The sequence below is a fragment of the Lepidochelys kempii genome, chromosome 15 (genome assembly GCF_965140265.1).
Source record: "Lepidochelys kempii isolate rLepKem1 chromosome 15, rLepKem1.hap2, whole genome shotgun sequence".
In the NCBI taxonomy this organism is placed as follows: domain Eukaryota; kingdom Metazoa; phylum Chordata; order Testudines; family Cheloniidae; genus Lepidochelys; species Lepidochelys kempii.
Genome location: NC_133270.1, coordinates 22333446 through 22349497, shown reverse-complemented (window position 1 = coordinate 22349497; position 16052 = coordinate 22333446). Strand labels below are relative to the sequence as shown.

Genomic DNA, 16052 nt, shown 5'->3' with positions numbered 1-16052 from the left:
CCCGCTTGTCCCAATGTATATTTTCAGTGGTTTGTCAGGACTAAAACACAGGACAATATCCACAGAATTGTCATTCATAGCTAACATGACAGTTGGGTATTTGGTATTTGACCTCCAAACCGGTATGATTATTATTTGCCATTGCAGTAGTGCCTACGGGCCTAAAACGGATTGGGCCCCATTGTGCTAGGCGCTGTACAGATGATAATAATCATTGCTCCAAAACAATACTTTTAAAGCTTCATGTCCATTTTCTATTAACCTCCCTTCTACACTACAAATAATGTCTATCTTGGGAACCCCATTCCATCAGCATTTGCAATCCAAGTTGAAAGCTGCCCAACCATTTAATTTCAGCAAAACCACAACTAACCAGTATTTGCATTAGGATCAGTATATTACAGACTCAAACCTGATTCCCCCCTATGCCTCACAAAAACTTTTTCTGTGGCTCAAGTGGTGCTTGCATCTGGCATGTTTACAGTGCACTTGATTGTAGTGTCAGAGACTCAAGTTGAAAGTGGTTTTGTTCTTTTTGATGTTGTTAATATGCTTCTTTTTACAGCTGCATAAACAAAGCAGCCTAGACCATGGAAGCAAAATCATTTAGTATTGCGCGTTAACCTGTTGTTTTACAATTAAAGAAAAAAATCCAGTGACTAGTTATAAAGCTATCCAAGACACCGCAAGAACTAATTCCTGAATCAGAATATACATGTAACAATGAACAGACTTTTTAATGACACTTTTCATTTTTTCAACATCTTCATTCACTGAAAAGGAGGGTCTGTCTTAGGGCCTGATTCAAAGTCCGTTGAAGTCAATGAGAATCTTTCCATTGACTTCAATGGGCTCTGGAGGCAAGCGTGGGACCTTCCATCTCATGCATTGGAACTCAAGAGCATTTCCAAACCACGGTAAATCTTTATTGGTATTTTAAAATTAATGTAATAGTTGATTTAACTTTTATTGACAATTTATTTGGAGGCTGTTTCAGTGACCCTTACTCGTGTTGAGTAGTGCTTTACTCTGAGAGTCATCCCACTGACGTGCAAGTAAAACATGATTTCAGTGGGAATATTCATGCAATATGGTACTAATCAACGTAAGTAAGGGTGGCAGAATAGGCTTTATAGCCCTTGATTGTACAATGAGCTCTGCATGAATGCGGGGTGAGCCCACGTGGAGCTCACTGAAGACTGGGACTATAAACCCTGAAGCTGCAAGGTACTTAAGCACATGCTGAAATTTAAGCACCTGAGTAGCCCGATTGAAGTTATGGGGCTACTTACATACTTAAAGTTAGACACATGCTTAAATACCTGAATGAACTGAGGCCTTACTTTCCTGAACTGGAGTGTATCTCTATTCACGTCAGCTCTGTATGGGCACAAGTCCCAGTGAACCAATCACTAACACTCTGATTGAGGACAGCATTTAAGCATGTGCTTAAGTCCTAGTGGGACTTATATTTAAGAAGATACTTAAGTGATGACCTGAATTGAGGCTTTAGACATTTATTCTTGCTTGTAATCAGATGGTTAGAATATCATTTATTGTAGTTTTCCTTTCAGAAACACCTATGGTAAATAACTCTGGAAGGGAGGGAGAAAAGAGATATAGGAGTGTGGCAATTGATACAAAAATATTAAATGTGAACATTAGACAGAAGCAAACTGAACATTTTTATAAAAACTGGACCCCTATTTTTTTCTTTGAAGTCTCTCCATTGTGACCTGTGTTTCTGTACTTAGAGTATACAAAATCTTGCAGAAACATAGCTTTTGCATCGGTCAGATAGGTTCTATGGGTAGTCAGTGCAGTTTTGTGATAATTAGCTTAGGAACTTTAAAGGTATTTTATTAGGCTGGATTTGTTCTAATGCTTCAAAATGTATTACCATGTGCTTTGTAGAGTTCATAATTTTTTCTCCAGTATAGGAAAAGTAATTCAGTTTTCTAGAAGCTACGGTGAACAGATCATCCTGCCAGTATTATTCATTGCATAGTTATTAAAATAAAAATTGATTTTTTTATTATTGATTTCAGGGTTCTAAGCAGAAAAGTTCTATGAATCGTAGATTACTTGTCCAGCACAATATGCCACCAAATTCCATAAAACAAAGTATTGAACTGTGTCTAGCTTTATAATGAGTGTTTCATTTTTAATAAAATTCCTCTAAATGGTGGTTGTACTCCTCCAGGGTATATTTTCAATTTGACAGTACTTTGTGGACTTGGGAGCAAGAGTTTTTCTGCTTGTTAATGTGATGTATTGAAAGTATAATTGTAAAAACTTGAAAGGGAGCATATGCAACTTGAGAAAACAAGCATTTGCAAAGCCTTTAATAACCTTTCAACTGTCAAATTGTATATGTGGAATGCATTGTAATGGTGTAGAGCAGATACCACTGAGCAACTGCATGGAAACAGGCTCAGGACAGTGAAAATAAGTATAATAATTCAGCACTATGACTTCTGATAGATGGTTGTGACTTCACACCAACAAATTACAACATTAACAGCTCCTAGTGAAAGAGCATTTTTGTTCCTGTCACTTTCCAGAGTGCCTCACCCATTGGTACCCACATACCATGGGGGTGCAGTATAAGAAACAACAGAGAGTAAGATAGAATCGTTATACTACTCTTACGGAAGACAAACCCAGAATCACAGATTTAATGTGGTAACCCATCTCCCCAATGCCCATACTTTTAGCCCCAGTATAGGGAAAGGGCCCACGTAGATCCTGTTGATGTTTACAGGATTCCTCAGTGTGCGTTAACACAGTATGTTAACATGCACTAGGGAACGTCTGACACGCACCAGCAGGGTTTACATGAGCCACTTAGTGCGCAAGACAGTGCACTTTAGAGTTCGCACCCCCTTTGTGCACATTGTTGCACCATGTAGCTAGGCCGTCAGCCACTTGCCTACGGCCAAACAAGAAGTCTGTGGCAGAGCAGGGAGTTGAACCTGGGGTTCCTGAGTCCCAGGCTAGCACCCTAAATGGTGGATCATCTTTCTACTTTATTTAATGTATTTATTCCTCCTGTTTGTTAGTTTATTTATTCCTGTTTCATTAAGAAAACATTCTATAGTGCAGGGGTGGCCAACCTGAGCCTGATAAGGAGGCAGGATTTACTAATGGACATTGCCAAAGGGCCACAGTAATACATCAGCAGCCTCCCATCAGCTCCCCCACCCTGCTCCCAGTGCCTCCCACCCACCGGCTGCCCCACCGATCAGCGCCTCCCCCTCCCTCATTCCCTCCCTCCCTCCCGATCAGCTGTTTTGTGGCGTGCAGGAGGCTCTGGGAGGGAGCGGGGAGGAGCAAGGGCACCGCAGGCTCAGGGGAGGGGGCAGGGCCTGTGGCAGAGCCAGGGGAGGGGGCAGGGCCTGTGGCAGAGCCAGGGGTTGAGCAGTGAGCACCCCCCGGCACATTGGAAAGTTGGTGCCCGTAGCTCCAGCCCCAGAGTCGGTGCCTGTACAAGGAGCCGCATGTTAACTTCTGAAGAGCCGCACGTGGCTCCGGAGCCACGGGTTGGTCACCCCTGCTCTAATGTGAACTTTTTGATGCACAGATGTTCCTCTCTCATCAACGCTTATTTAAGTAAACAGCATTGATACAGGAGCTTAGAAACAAAAAGGAGACAGTGGGGAGAAGGGAGATGAGGTGTTATACAGGTACTCACTGGAAAAGAGGTGCAAATTGCTGGGCTGGGCTGATCTGCCAGCAGTATGTAGGGCTATGTCTACACTACTACATATGTCAATATAACTTGTGTTGCTCAGGGGTGTGAATTGGTACAGCTGTGCCACTGGAGCACTGTACGTGTAGACATGCCCTAACTGTATTGGACTTCAGATTCCTTCTCTCATTAGAAAGAAGTTTACCATAACTTGTAGAAAAGGGAAGAGCAGCCTGGAGGCAACTATGTCAATCTGGATAAATGGCAGTGGGCATCCCCAGGGTCTGGGCTTTCATTGAATGCAATCAATCCTCACTTTAGCTCTACTTGGCAAAACAAATAGAATTCCCGCTTCCTGCATTTTCCGTCTTACGTTAATCATTTTTATCAGCTTCTGCTCTTTGTTCTTATATACTTTTGTTCTGAAGTGCCGCTTTATTATTATATTTAAAGACTTTAAGCGGATGATCCTACCCATTTTTGTCCATTTAACTAGGTTTGCAGTGGCTTTCACAGAGAAAATGAAGGAACTGGCAGCAGCAGAGTGGGTATGTTTATTATAGCATTATCAACGAGGCATTGCCATAAAATTTAATTCTAAATAATGTGGGAGAATTGTAATAATCTTCATATTGTGTATTTCTGATTTTTTTCTGGAGGAGAAAACATTTTATATTTATGCACTTTGCTGGGTCAAATAGGTCTGGCATTTGAAAGCCTTTAGTATTTGAGAAGAGTTTATAGTTGTTTTTAAAGTACTGCTCTGTAGCATTTAAAACTAGCCTTTGCCTTTTGAGTATCTCCTGATAGTATGTTTATGTTCTTTCCTTTTACATCTTTTACTAAGCCCCTGGAAGTTGCCACAATTTTGCTGAACAGCTCTATTTACAATGAGCAATTTTAAAAATTAATTTGTAATTACTTGCTTTTTCAATACAGAAAATAAAGTAAACTCCGTAAAGTGAATTGTAAAGCTCAAATGAATGTTGGGCCAAGCCCAGCAATATGAGATCCCCTATTTACCAGGCTGTGAAAGGCATACAGCACCAAAATACATAATACCTTTTAAAAAATTGTGTTAGTTTCTGAAAACAAAATGAAAAACTTTTCTATGCTAAATGCTGCCGCTGGCCAAATACTGGATAAAATTATTGGTAATATAACATATTAGATAAAAAATACATTATTTGACAAATTATTTGAAGGATATTATCTGATCAGCAGTCGATCTGGATGAATAATACAAAGTAAAATGCATTGAATAATCTATTATCTGCTGAATATATTATTTAACTGACAGTTGCTCAGTTCTTCCAAACACTCTCAGTCCTGTTAGTGGCAGCGTTATTTTTATTTGCATGAAGTATGTATTTCCACATTGAATTCAATTTTACAGTAAGCATTACATTTAATCTTTACTGTAATGGAAGAAGATTGTTAAAAAGGAATGTTTTTTAATAAAATTGTGTAACACTCAAAGATGAAATTTGGAACCGTTACGGAGGTCAGCAAAGGATTTTTGGGGGACACAACTTTTGTGCTTTTTCTTTGTGTACTTCTACTGTGTGTTTCTGGAAGAATGTATGTTGTATTTATGATAGTCCATACACCTAATACATAAGGCCCTGATCTTGTAAGCAAACCTCTTTCCCCATATGTAGCCCCGTTGGCTGTAGTGAAGTTCCACATGGACATAGGAATCCACCTGTGTGGAGCTCTTTGAAGGACTGGGACCCAAAGGTGGTAACATTAATCTAAGCCCTAATGCTTCACCACTGAAAGCAATGATAGCTCTGCCATTGTTTTCATTGGCTAGAGGATCAGGCCCTTAATTAGGGTTAGGTTTCAGAATAGCAGCTGTGTTAGTCTGTATTTGCAAAAAGAAAAGGAGTACTAGTGGCACCTTAGAGACTAACCAATTTATTTGAGCATAAGCTTTTGTGAGTTACAGCACACTTCATTGGATGCTGAGCTGTAGCTCACGAAAGCTTATGCTCAAATAAATTGGTTAGTCTCTAACGTGCCACTAGTACTCCTTTTCTAATTAGGGTTAGTTTTCCAGTTTCTGAACAGATTTCAATTAGGGTTCCCAAGATCTGGTGTTAAGTAATTTACTTCTAGAACTTGATGTTCAGATATTATTTAAGTAACATATGAAATAAGTTCAGAAGCCTCATCCAGTTTTTTTAGTGATGTGGATGTGTCCACTGGATTACTCGAGCTTTGCACAGAGGCCAGAATTTAATCCAAAATTAATTAATTAAAGCCACCACAGTCTCTAAAACAAAAAGGAATAAAAGTGAGAGAGTGAGGCTATGATCTTAAATGTCTTGTTCCAAATTCATTTTTGGTGTAATTGAGCTGAAGTCGGTGTAGTCCTCCCATGGGTGAATATGACCACTTTCCTAAAGTTGGACTATTAAAAATATATTGCGTAGACCAAAGGAACAGGGAAAGTAAATGACAAGAGAAAAATGTAAACTTACATTGAACTTTTATAGAGAGGCACTCACAAATTTCAGAGAGAGGCTAAAATTAAAGAAGTTTAAGAAACAGGCCTTGCAGATAAATCAGACAATGAGGTTGGACAAAATCAGTTGTGCAAAAAATGTGATTCTCTTTGACGATCTCTGTCTGAGCATTCTTTCTAAAGGCATAGTTTTAGTGTAATTACATTTTGATTCTCTCTCTTTACAATATTGTCAGATTTTGCTTTGTTTAAATAATCCTCCTTAGTGAACAAATTTGGCCCAGTATATAATTTAGCTAATCCCACTAATTATCATCAAATAGAAAAGCAGTAGAGCAGTCACCTAAATACCAATAATCCAGAATTGGAAGCATTTAGTTTGGTCATATTTTTTCCTTTCTTGTCATTTGCGTGGTTTGTTTTATAATTGCACTGCATGTGCTGGAAGATATTAAAAGAAAACAACATTTTTATTTGTTTTGAATGGAAGTAGTTTAGATCATGCAACAGTATCCACTGTAATAATAAAATAATACTTTGTACTTCAAGAACACCTGCCTTTTGAAGACCTTGAAGTGCTTTACAAACTTCAGGCCAGATGCTCATCTGGTGTTAAATCAATAAACCTCCATTGATTTGAAGGAGTTAGGTCAGATTACACCATCTGAGGATGTGGCCCATAATATACCAGTTTAAGGGCCTGTCTTTGTTCCCCCAATTACAGCCAGCATTGTATCTGCACTACTGTAAGTCCCTTACAGGCAACACTGTTGTTTGTAACGGTGAGGCTAACCCCTGCTTGAACTGGGTAAGCTGCAGCAGCTTAGCATTCTTCACCCTGTCTGTAACGGGTGTTTGCACTAGGGCAGCTACACTTGTGGCTGGCCACCAAATGGTGGTATTTGGGGCCAATGCCAAATGTAGACCAGGCCTGAACCTGGACCCTTCACAGATGCTTAAGAATGGGGAAGGCACAAGGAACTGGGCACAGCTGTAGTCTTTGCCCTCACTGGAGCACAAAGATTGCTCCTGGCTAGTGTCATTAGCAGCTCTAACAAACCCAAAGAGGGCTGTGGAGGCCCTGGCCCAACTCATCCTCCACACCAGGTAGCAGAGCTCGCCAAGTTCAAAGGGGAGTACATACTGCATAGCTTAAGAGGTTGGTGTAGCAGCTCTGCTGTCCAGTTGCTCCAGACGACATTCTTCTGCTCGGGAGTGATTTTGATCCAAATACAGGTGCTTGAAACCACTGCTTTACATTATTGCAAGCTTCTTTGGGAGTCACCCCTAGAGTGTACCAGAACTTGGTCTATTCATTAATTGAAACAGCAGTTCCTTTGGAAACTGATCTACAGATAGGAAGAGGAATCCCTTGGCTGACACCTGGACTGTTCACACGGCGAAATGAACTCAAAAAAATCTGCACGGTTTGCATGTGCTAGCCTGACTGAATGAGCTGCAACATGACTGACTCCAGGCATTTCTTAAGAGGGTATTTGTCTCTTAATGATTCACTCCTCCTCCTCCTCTCCATGTCTTCCCTTATTTCTGATCTAATAATCACCAACAGCAATAGGAACTAACTGCATGTACCAGCTCTTCAATTTTAATTTCCATAATCATGCAATCATTTTCCTTAGGCATTTAGCCTTCCCTCAGTCCTGTGAGGCAAGACCGTGCTATAATTCCCATTTTACAGATGGGGAGCTGAGGCACAGAGAGGCTAAGTGACTTGCCCAAGAGCACACAGGACGTCTGTGGCAGAGAAGGGTCTCCCAAGTCCTAGGCTAGTGACCTGGCTCTTAAGAACCGTTATTTCAAATACAACACCTGAACCTCTAAGAAAAAGCACAGGACATGGACATTTCAACTACAAACACTGAAAAACACAAATGTATTTTTCTGTGCTATTCTCCTCAGAATATTATCAAAAAGAAAAGGAGTACTTGTGGCACCTTAGAGACTAACGAATTTATTTGAGCATAAGCTTTCAGGAGCTACAGCTCACTTCATCAGATGTGTATGAATATTATGATTCCTTACCCATTATTTCATACTAACGTGAGCTGCATCACTCCTCCAATGTGCGCTTTCTTAGTCAGTAAATTAAGAATTTAACTTCCTAGCAAGTACTAGAAATTGTATGGTACTCAGGGGGTCATATCCTCCAACAAACTCCTTTCGTTGTATTGGATGAAGTATCTTTAATTAGGAAGTACACAACGCATAATCTAAGTACCTGATATATTGTAAAAGGCCCTGTGGGTATGATCAATTTGTTATTCCAACAGGGTAATCTCAGCGGAAAAAAACGCTTTCCAATGGCAGTTTTATCACCACTCAATTATACCCCTCCACAGTTTTTTTTAAAGGAGACTACAACCAAAAGAAATGTTATCTGTGGCCAGTGTCACCCCCCCGTGTTCACTCCTCATTGGCAAAGTTCTCTCAGGGGTAAAATATACACATTACTAGAAAACCTATGTCAAGGGCCCTGACACAGTGAAGCATTTAACTAGTTCCTTAACTTTAAATGTGCGAGTCCCCATTGACTTCAATGGATTTCATCATGTGCTTACATGCTTGGCTGAATTGGGATCAAGGACAAGAGCTGCACTGTTGAAACTGTCTGCCCCTATTCTAGCTCCTTCCAAAGCTGTGCGAGTGCCATTCTGCAGCAAGACTTAAGAGCCAGGCCATAGAGTGTATGAATTTGAGTGAATATGATCCCTGATCGGGCCCTGTCTACTACTTTCTTGTGCACATTGCTGCATAATTTGTACCACGGAGGTATAAATTAGACTGAAGGCAGCCAGAGGACAGGCTCATGTTAGTGCTGCTTTTTGAAAAGTGTACCGATTGAGGATGCAATTAAGCCAATGTAAAATGTGGAATTAGAATTTAGCCTAATTCTGTAACACACATCCTCTCGCACACAGCTGCCAAACTCTCAGTAGCATGATGCTATTTGTGTGTGTGCGTGTGAGGATTAAATATATTTTTTGTGTATTGTATGGGACAGAGCCATGTGATTTGCCTTCTACAATATACATGGAAATGTGAAATTCACATCCTATAAGTAACAGCAAGGTAAGGCTCTGAGTTTATATCCGATAGTTCTGAGACACAGTCTTTCAATAGGATCCGAATAAAGAAATGGTTTAAAAAGCTGTATCAATACAATAATCTTTGTACAATAAATATCATATAGTACAGTGAAATTGAATCCTCTGTTTGTGCTAAATAAAAGAGAGGCCAATTCTGCAGTTTTCAAGTATATTCTACAAGGTTCTGAGCACCAAAAGCTCCCACTGGAGACAATGGACCTGAAAGCTAACATCTTTAAATCAACGTGGGATGCCTTTCTAAAACATGCTCTAGTTCAACCACAAGATACAAGCTAGATGCAGATATTACTTGATGAATTTCACAGCCTACATCATCTTAATGGTCCCTTCTGACCTTAAAAATCTCTGAGAGTAGCCAAGTGCTCAAAGGAATAGACCAATGGTGAATTTTCACCTCCCCAAAGAGTCACTAAGATATAAATAAACATATATCATCCCTTACCAGATTTGTAATATAAAATCTAGTTACTTTTAAATGAGATGTCATTTTGTACATTTTTAATAAGAATTTATATTATATGATACAATTTAAACATGTATTATCATTGGATACTCTTTAATGTTCGCATTGGAACTGACTAGAGCAGTTTTGTGTTTCTTCAGTGTCATTGACAAATGAGGCTGCAGATAAAGGGGTTGTGGTCCTAAAAAACAACCAGCGTTTCATAATCTCAGCTCAGTGTACAGTTCACCTATGCATCACACATTAATCTTTGTTTCAACAAGAATGCCTAGTCTGGTGACAGCACAGAACTATAGTTTGAGGTAGTGTGCTCTTATAAAGAATATTCTAGGTTGCAATAAGTTCTTTATTACTTTTTTCCACTTTAGTGCATAACTGAAATTTTTCAGACTCATGCATAGCTTTGTATTTTTGTAAACTCACTGGGTTTGTAACTTAGCTGTTAAGCAAGTGACGTACTGGATCCTAAGCAGTTCTGGTATTTCCAGGCAAGTGAAAGAACAAATACTGAGCAAAGAAAGTCCAATCCGTTCGCAGAGCATTATAAAATATATAAATACATGTGGGTTCTTAGCAACACTTGGGGTTTTTGTTTTAGTAAGAACAGTTAGCCCCGATTTTGAACTTGGAATTGCTTTGCTTTTTCATAGTTTCAATGAGGTCCTTGAAGTATTTGGATTAGATCATCACTTAGTGTAAATCAGATTCAATACAGCTACTCCAGTTTATGCCAGCTGAGGGTCTGACCCTTTGCATGTATGTGTAATGAAGTTATTTCCTCTGTGCGGACTCTAAGGGTGATATTTTCAGACGCTCTCAGTATTGGCCGCACTGCTTCCATTGCAGTTATAGGGAGTTTTGCCATTGATTTCAAGGGGAGCAGAGTCAGATGCTGCTGAACACTTCTAAAAATCCTAGCCTAACGATCTCCTGGCCATTTTTGTAGGGGTTTGCTTCAGTCTCCTAGCCCAGATTTCTAACTTCCCTAGTTTGTCCACACATCAAATTGCAGAACAATTGATTGCCATCCTCCTCCCCACCACTGCTCTCCATCTATAGTTTATGACTTGTTTGAGCTCTTTTGGACTGACAGGTGCTATATAAATACGAGAGGTTATTTGTTACAGTATAGCTGAGACTGTTTATGTTGTTGCATACCTCTTAAAGCTGTTTTGGTTGGGTTTTTTTAGAGCCCATGAAATAAGAGTATTCATACAGGATCTGTAGGGCAGCCCATGACTATGGAAAGCCCTAATCTAAACAGCGTAATTCTTGTCAGCCCTGGTCCCCCTTTAATTACAGCACTAGTGTTTGTCTGAGGAGTGTTTGTGAAGCAGCCAGTTCAGTACCATCCAGTGAACTTCCTATCCTCTTGACTGGGCTATTTCAGGCTGATGACATACCACTTCCTCTTGAATTACTTTCTCTCTCGGTTCTGTTGCTGTTAATTTTCAGTAATTGAAACTGGTGACTGAGCTGTAGAGAGGGCCAGTCACACAGGACAAAGCTGAAAAATAACATGTGCAGTTGGTTCACATTTGTTTTTGAATTGGGGCTTTCTTCTAAAAACCGTGCGTCTCTTCTTGCCATAAAGTCACTATCTGGCACTTGTGATTTCACAGGCTGCGGCCCAAGGACAGCCTTAAGGGTGGGTGATGTGCAGGTTCACAATCTGCTGATACAGGTGAATATCCTAAATTGCTTATACTGTATCTGTGGATGCCAAACTCTGGATAATATAGGGACTCTCTGCCCCAGTGGGCAACTGCTCACCACAATACTCAGTCTGAACTATTTAGGCAAGCACTAGCCAGTACTACAGCCCAACAGTACTACAGCTCTGGGGCCTGTATCCTCCAAAAGATGGAGGATAGGATTGCCTGCATGGCAGCTGATCCTCAGGCCCCATGCTGTAGAGGGAGACACCACAGACCAGTGATCTGTATTTCACAGGAGTGCACCCTCCCCTCCAAATCCAGGCCAGTGCCTCCCACTCTGTGGGTAGCTGCAGCAAAGGAGGGGGATATATTTGCCCTTATGATAGAAAACATCATTGTTGTGCAGTTTCAAACCCTGAAGCTTCCAGGGATATCTTGGGAGAATTCATAGACTGACTACACCAGTTCAGCCAGACGGGAACTTAATGCCTCTTCACAGATGTTATAGTGAGTGCTTGTAAGACTTGTAAGTAAGGTGGTTTTGTATGAATACAAAGCTTTGCACAGATGTTGCTCCTTTGGCTGTGTGCAATGCCTTTTTGTTGTAGAGAGGACCTGAGGGAACTTCTTGACTAAAGGCCTACTTGGCTGGTTTCATAGCAAAATGCATATTATACAGCCTGATTTGCTATAGAATCAATTATGGAGAGAAGGTAGGCTGTGAAGGAGCAAGCCCTTGTTTAAACACATAAGCTTTGTCTACATGGTGAAAACAGCTGTATCTGCATTGCATAGCTATTCCAGAATACCTTTGGAAGCAGAGTAGTGTCCACAGAGGGGAGTTATTCCAGAAGCTATAGCAGAATAGTTATTCCAGAATAGCTGTTCTGGTCAATTTCCACATGTAGATAAGGCCATATATATTTGGCAGCAGTCTTTGACAAAGGATGCTGTGAGAGATAAGTGGGGTTTTGTTTCTTGCCTGGTATGTTTGAAAAGCCCTTTTTAGATAAATGCACTTTGATTAAACTGATTCTGTGGCTTTTAAACCAATTATGGTTTTTTTGCTAGTCCCAGTTGTTTTTGAAATGACAGCCTTCCTTCTGCAGAGAAATAGTTCTCTCTCTCTCTCTCTCTCCATGCAATGAGCAGACTAATGGATGCTAGAAGTGTCATTGTGAAAAAGTAGGTTTTATATTAATCTGGTAATTGTATCAAACTGCAAAATTGGTTGGTTGATACAAAGATTAAACCTAATTTTAATCACTGATCTTCTTGTGCATTTGACCTTGCAAAAGTATTCCTTTCTAATGTTCAAAACCCATTAGAAGTACAGCTAGTCTGTTTTGCTTCTCAATACTCAAAGGGCAACTATGTAGTTGAGCATATTACTGCACTAGATTATTTTGAGTCTGAACAGTTTTTGGGGTGGGGAGCGTGCAATGAAATTTACGCTTTTGCTCTCCTCTCTTTAAAGCCAGATGCTAGAAGCAAAATATATATCCAAACTCAAGGTAAGTTTTGAAATATTCAAGGTACGTGCTTGTTTTAAAGCTTGCTACCCTTGTGATGTTTACTTATGTGCATTTTTCAAGTGATACAGAAGTCTTGCTGAAATAGACGTAGGATGACAGCCTGGCTCCACTGGAGTCAAAGTTTTGCTGTTGACTTCAGTGGGCCAAGATTTCACCTAGATTTTCAAGTGAACTCTTGATTTTGGGTGAGTCAACTTTCAGCAGCCCAACATGACACATTTATGGGCCTGACCCAGAGCATGATGAAGTCAGGGAGAGTCTTCCATAGACTTCAATAAGCTTTGCATCAACTCTTCACGCCTAATTTTCAGAAAGTGCTGAGCACCCATTCTCTAAAAATCAGGCCCCTTTAACATGCCTCAAGTTGGAGTCCCAAAACCAGAGGCACCCAAAATCAGTATTTGCTTTTGAAAATCTTGGTTGGACAGTTAGTCCAGGGAATGTGATGTATTCTGTTTGTAAAGCGCTATATACATCTATGGTGCCATCTAGGTAATATTTAATAAAAATTAAGACCTAGCTTTGCGTTTTAAATGTGGGTGCTTCAGCTGCAGCTGATGTTCCTAAACTAACCAATTGTAGAATGTGAAAATAAAATTTTAGATGTTTAACTTTGGCCTTCTAAAGAGAGATTTTTTTTAACTGTGTAGTGTGGGGTTAGAGTTTAAGATTTATGAAGAGATTAAATATTCATATAATTTGGTAGTGACATCCAAGTATTTGGGCATGATGTTTTATTCCATGATACTTTGGTGTATGTTTCAGAACAAATCCAGATGATTTTCCCGTCAAGTAAAATCTACCTATGAGATATCCAGACAACAACATAGTATTAAGAGGCCAAACCAACATTGATGCAAGTAGGCATGACTCTGTGGACTTCCATGGAGTTGCACCCTGTGAGTGCATTTGGCCCAAGGTATAAATATTGGAACCTAAATTGGAAAACTCAAACTGAATGCTACAGAAATTCTAGGCAAGGAAATGTAGGCGGGAAAGGAAAAGCCTGAAATGGGAGCAATTTCAAGTGGGATTTAGAGTATTTGACAAAGACATGATTCACTCAATACAAGACTTTAAGAGCTATTGTTCTGCCACCATAGGTCTAGTAAAACATGTTGTCCTTTTCTTCCCTTGAATCTAGGAATTATGACCACACCCAGTGCAACTTTTAACTGGAAGAGATTTCTACAAAATGCAGGTAAAATGTAAAACTGCTTTATGCTTCTGAACAAAGTGCATGAAGATCATAGCTCACACATGCTGCCTGTTCCTCTAATTAAGTTTTCAGTATATATTCCTGATATGTTTGAATGATTTTCTGTTTTTGTCTCCATGCTGGAAGGGATCTTAAAATATGTAAGTTGATCTGTTGTATGGTTATGTTTTTTAGTACTCTTGAAAATGAGGGATTAACAGCGCTAGCTAAAATCATGCAGTCAGAATTCCGCCCTTGCTTGTTAATCACAGCAGCAAACTCCCCCTGCTATTCCTACTCCCAACCTTTTGCCGCTCTTAAACTGACAAACATGAAATTGTACCAAACAATAAAGTGGCTATGAGATATGGACAGATGTCCCTTGGAAAGGTAGTTGGCAGTAACACTCATTTCACTCATGACCAAAGCACAGATATCTGAGCATGCTTGTGTTACACCGGAATGTGATGGAGGCCTGTATGACTTTCACAGAAGAGATGGGTAGGGAATCTGTAACAGCAGTTCATACTTTCACGATCTTACCCCCACAGTGAGCCTAATTCTTGACCTGGAGAGGTCAGATATCATTCAGTATTTGTGCCTATAGGCTATATGGCCTCACTGTGAAGACTCAACAAGAATGGTAAGCATGCTTGGACTTCTGGACAGGCAGGTTGCCACTAAACTATCTGGGAACCTCTTTATGGTGCCAATTGTATATTTCAGTCTGGGCTGAAACTTGGTTTCAAAGCAGGAGACAATTTAGGAAAAGAAAAGATTGTTTTATTAATAAATTAATAAATCTTTTAAATAGGCAGTTAGGGTATGAACCAGCTTCTACTGAAAGCAATGGGAGTTTTGTCATTTATTTCAATGAGACCCCCTAGCACCTGACCTAGAGTTCATAGAAATCAAGAATATTCTCTGCATGTTGTTAGAGTTGGTTGAAAAAATTCAGACAACTTTTTTTTTGTTGGAATTAACTGAGTTGTCAAAATCTTTTCTGGGATTGATTCGTTTTCTATGAACTTTACATGGATCCCAGGCTGACAGCAAGAGTCTGGTCAGTTTCACAGCTGCTATTGAGTGATCTGCAGCTCTGAAACTGACATTTATGTTAATTTCAGTCAGCATCTACAGCTGGATGAGTATATTTCCAGAGGAACATATTTGTTTCTAAAACAAAATATTGCAGGATTTCAACTTTGCTAAATTTTGAGAGTTATCAGTTTTTGTCCTGATTTGGGATGGAAAGTTTTCCAGACTCTCAAAAATTTTCCTGGGATGGGAAAACTGACTTCCTGCCTGTCTCTAATTATTGTTATTAAATATTTAATCAGGTCCCCATTGTGCTGGGCACCACACAAACATAGAAACATAGTTCCTGGCCTGAAGGACTTACAGTCCAACAGAGAAATGCCAGGGGACGGGAAAACAACATACAAGCAGATGTGTGCCAGACACAGCATAATAAATTTTAAAAGGATTTTTGAATTGCCTATTGGTTAAAATGCCCATTTAATTAATTTATAATTAATATGCCTATTGTGCATTTAACCCCGGAGCACAACTCCTTTGAGTACGTCATTTGAATAGTAAGTATAAATACTTTAAAAGTTATAGTTCATGTAGCTTGAATATTGGAAAGTTGATTTTTTTTCCCCTCTCAAATTGAAACACAAATTGTTTTCTGGGCTGAGAGCACCTTTGCCGTTTGTCAGCCAAGAACAACAACAACAACAAAATCTCACTGACTTACTTATCTGAATACAAATAAATATATACATAGAAGCAGACTAGACTCAGCAAAGGGTTTGCCTAATTTTTGTGGCATGGGGAAGTCAGGAATGCAGAGTCAGTTGTGGCAACTGAGGGTTTATAGCTTTGTTATTTCCCCCCCAATAACCTG

At 39.8% G+C, this 16052-nt stretch overlaps 1 protein-coding gene across 5 annotated transcripts in view; it reads left to right on the top strand.

Annotated features, from left to right (window-relative positions):
- GLT1D1 (glycosyltransferase 1 domain containing 1) overlaps nt 1-16052 on the top strand; it is a 90718-nt gene that overhangs the window by 16036 nt on the left and 58630 nt on the right. For all 5 annotated transcript variants that reach the window (XM_073313218.1, XM_073313216.1, XM_073313217.1 and 2 more), the window contains 3 exons: nt 4188-4239; nt 12888-12924; nt 14090-14146. In XM_073313218.1, coding sequence (XP_073169319.1) covers nt 4188-4239; nt 12888-12924; nt 14090-14146 — 146 coding nt within the window. The remainder of the gene's footprint in view (nt 1-4187; nt 4240-12887; nt 12925-14089; nt 14147-16052) is intronic.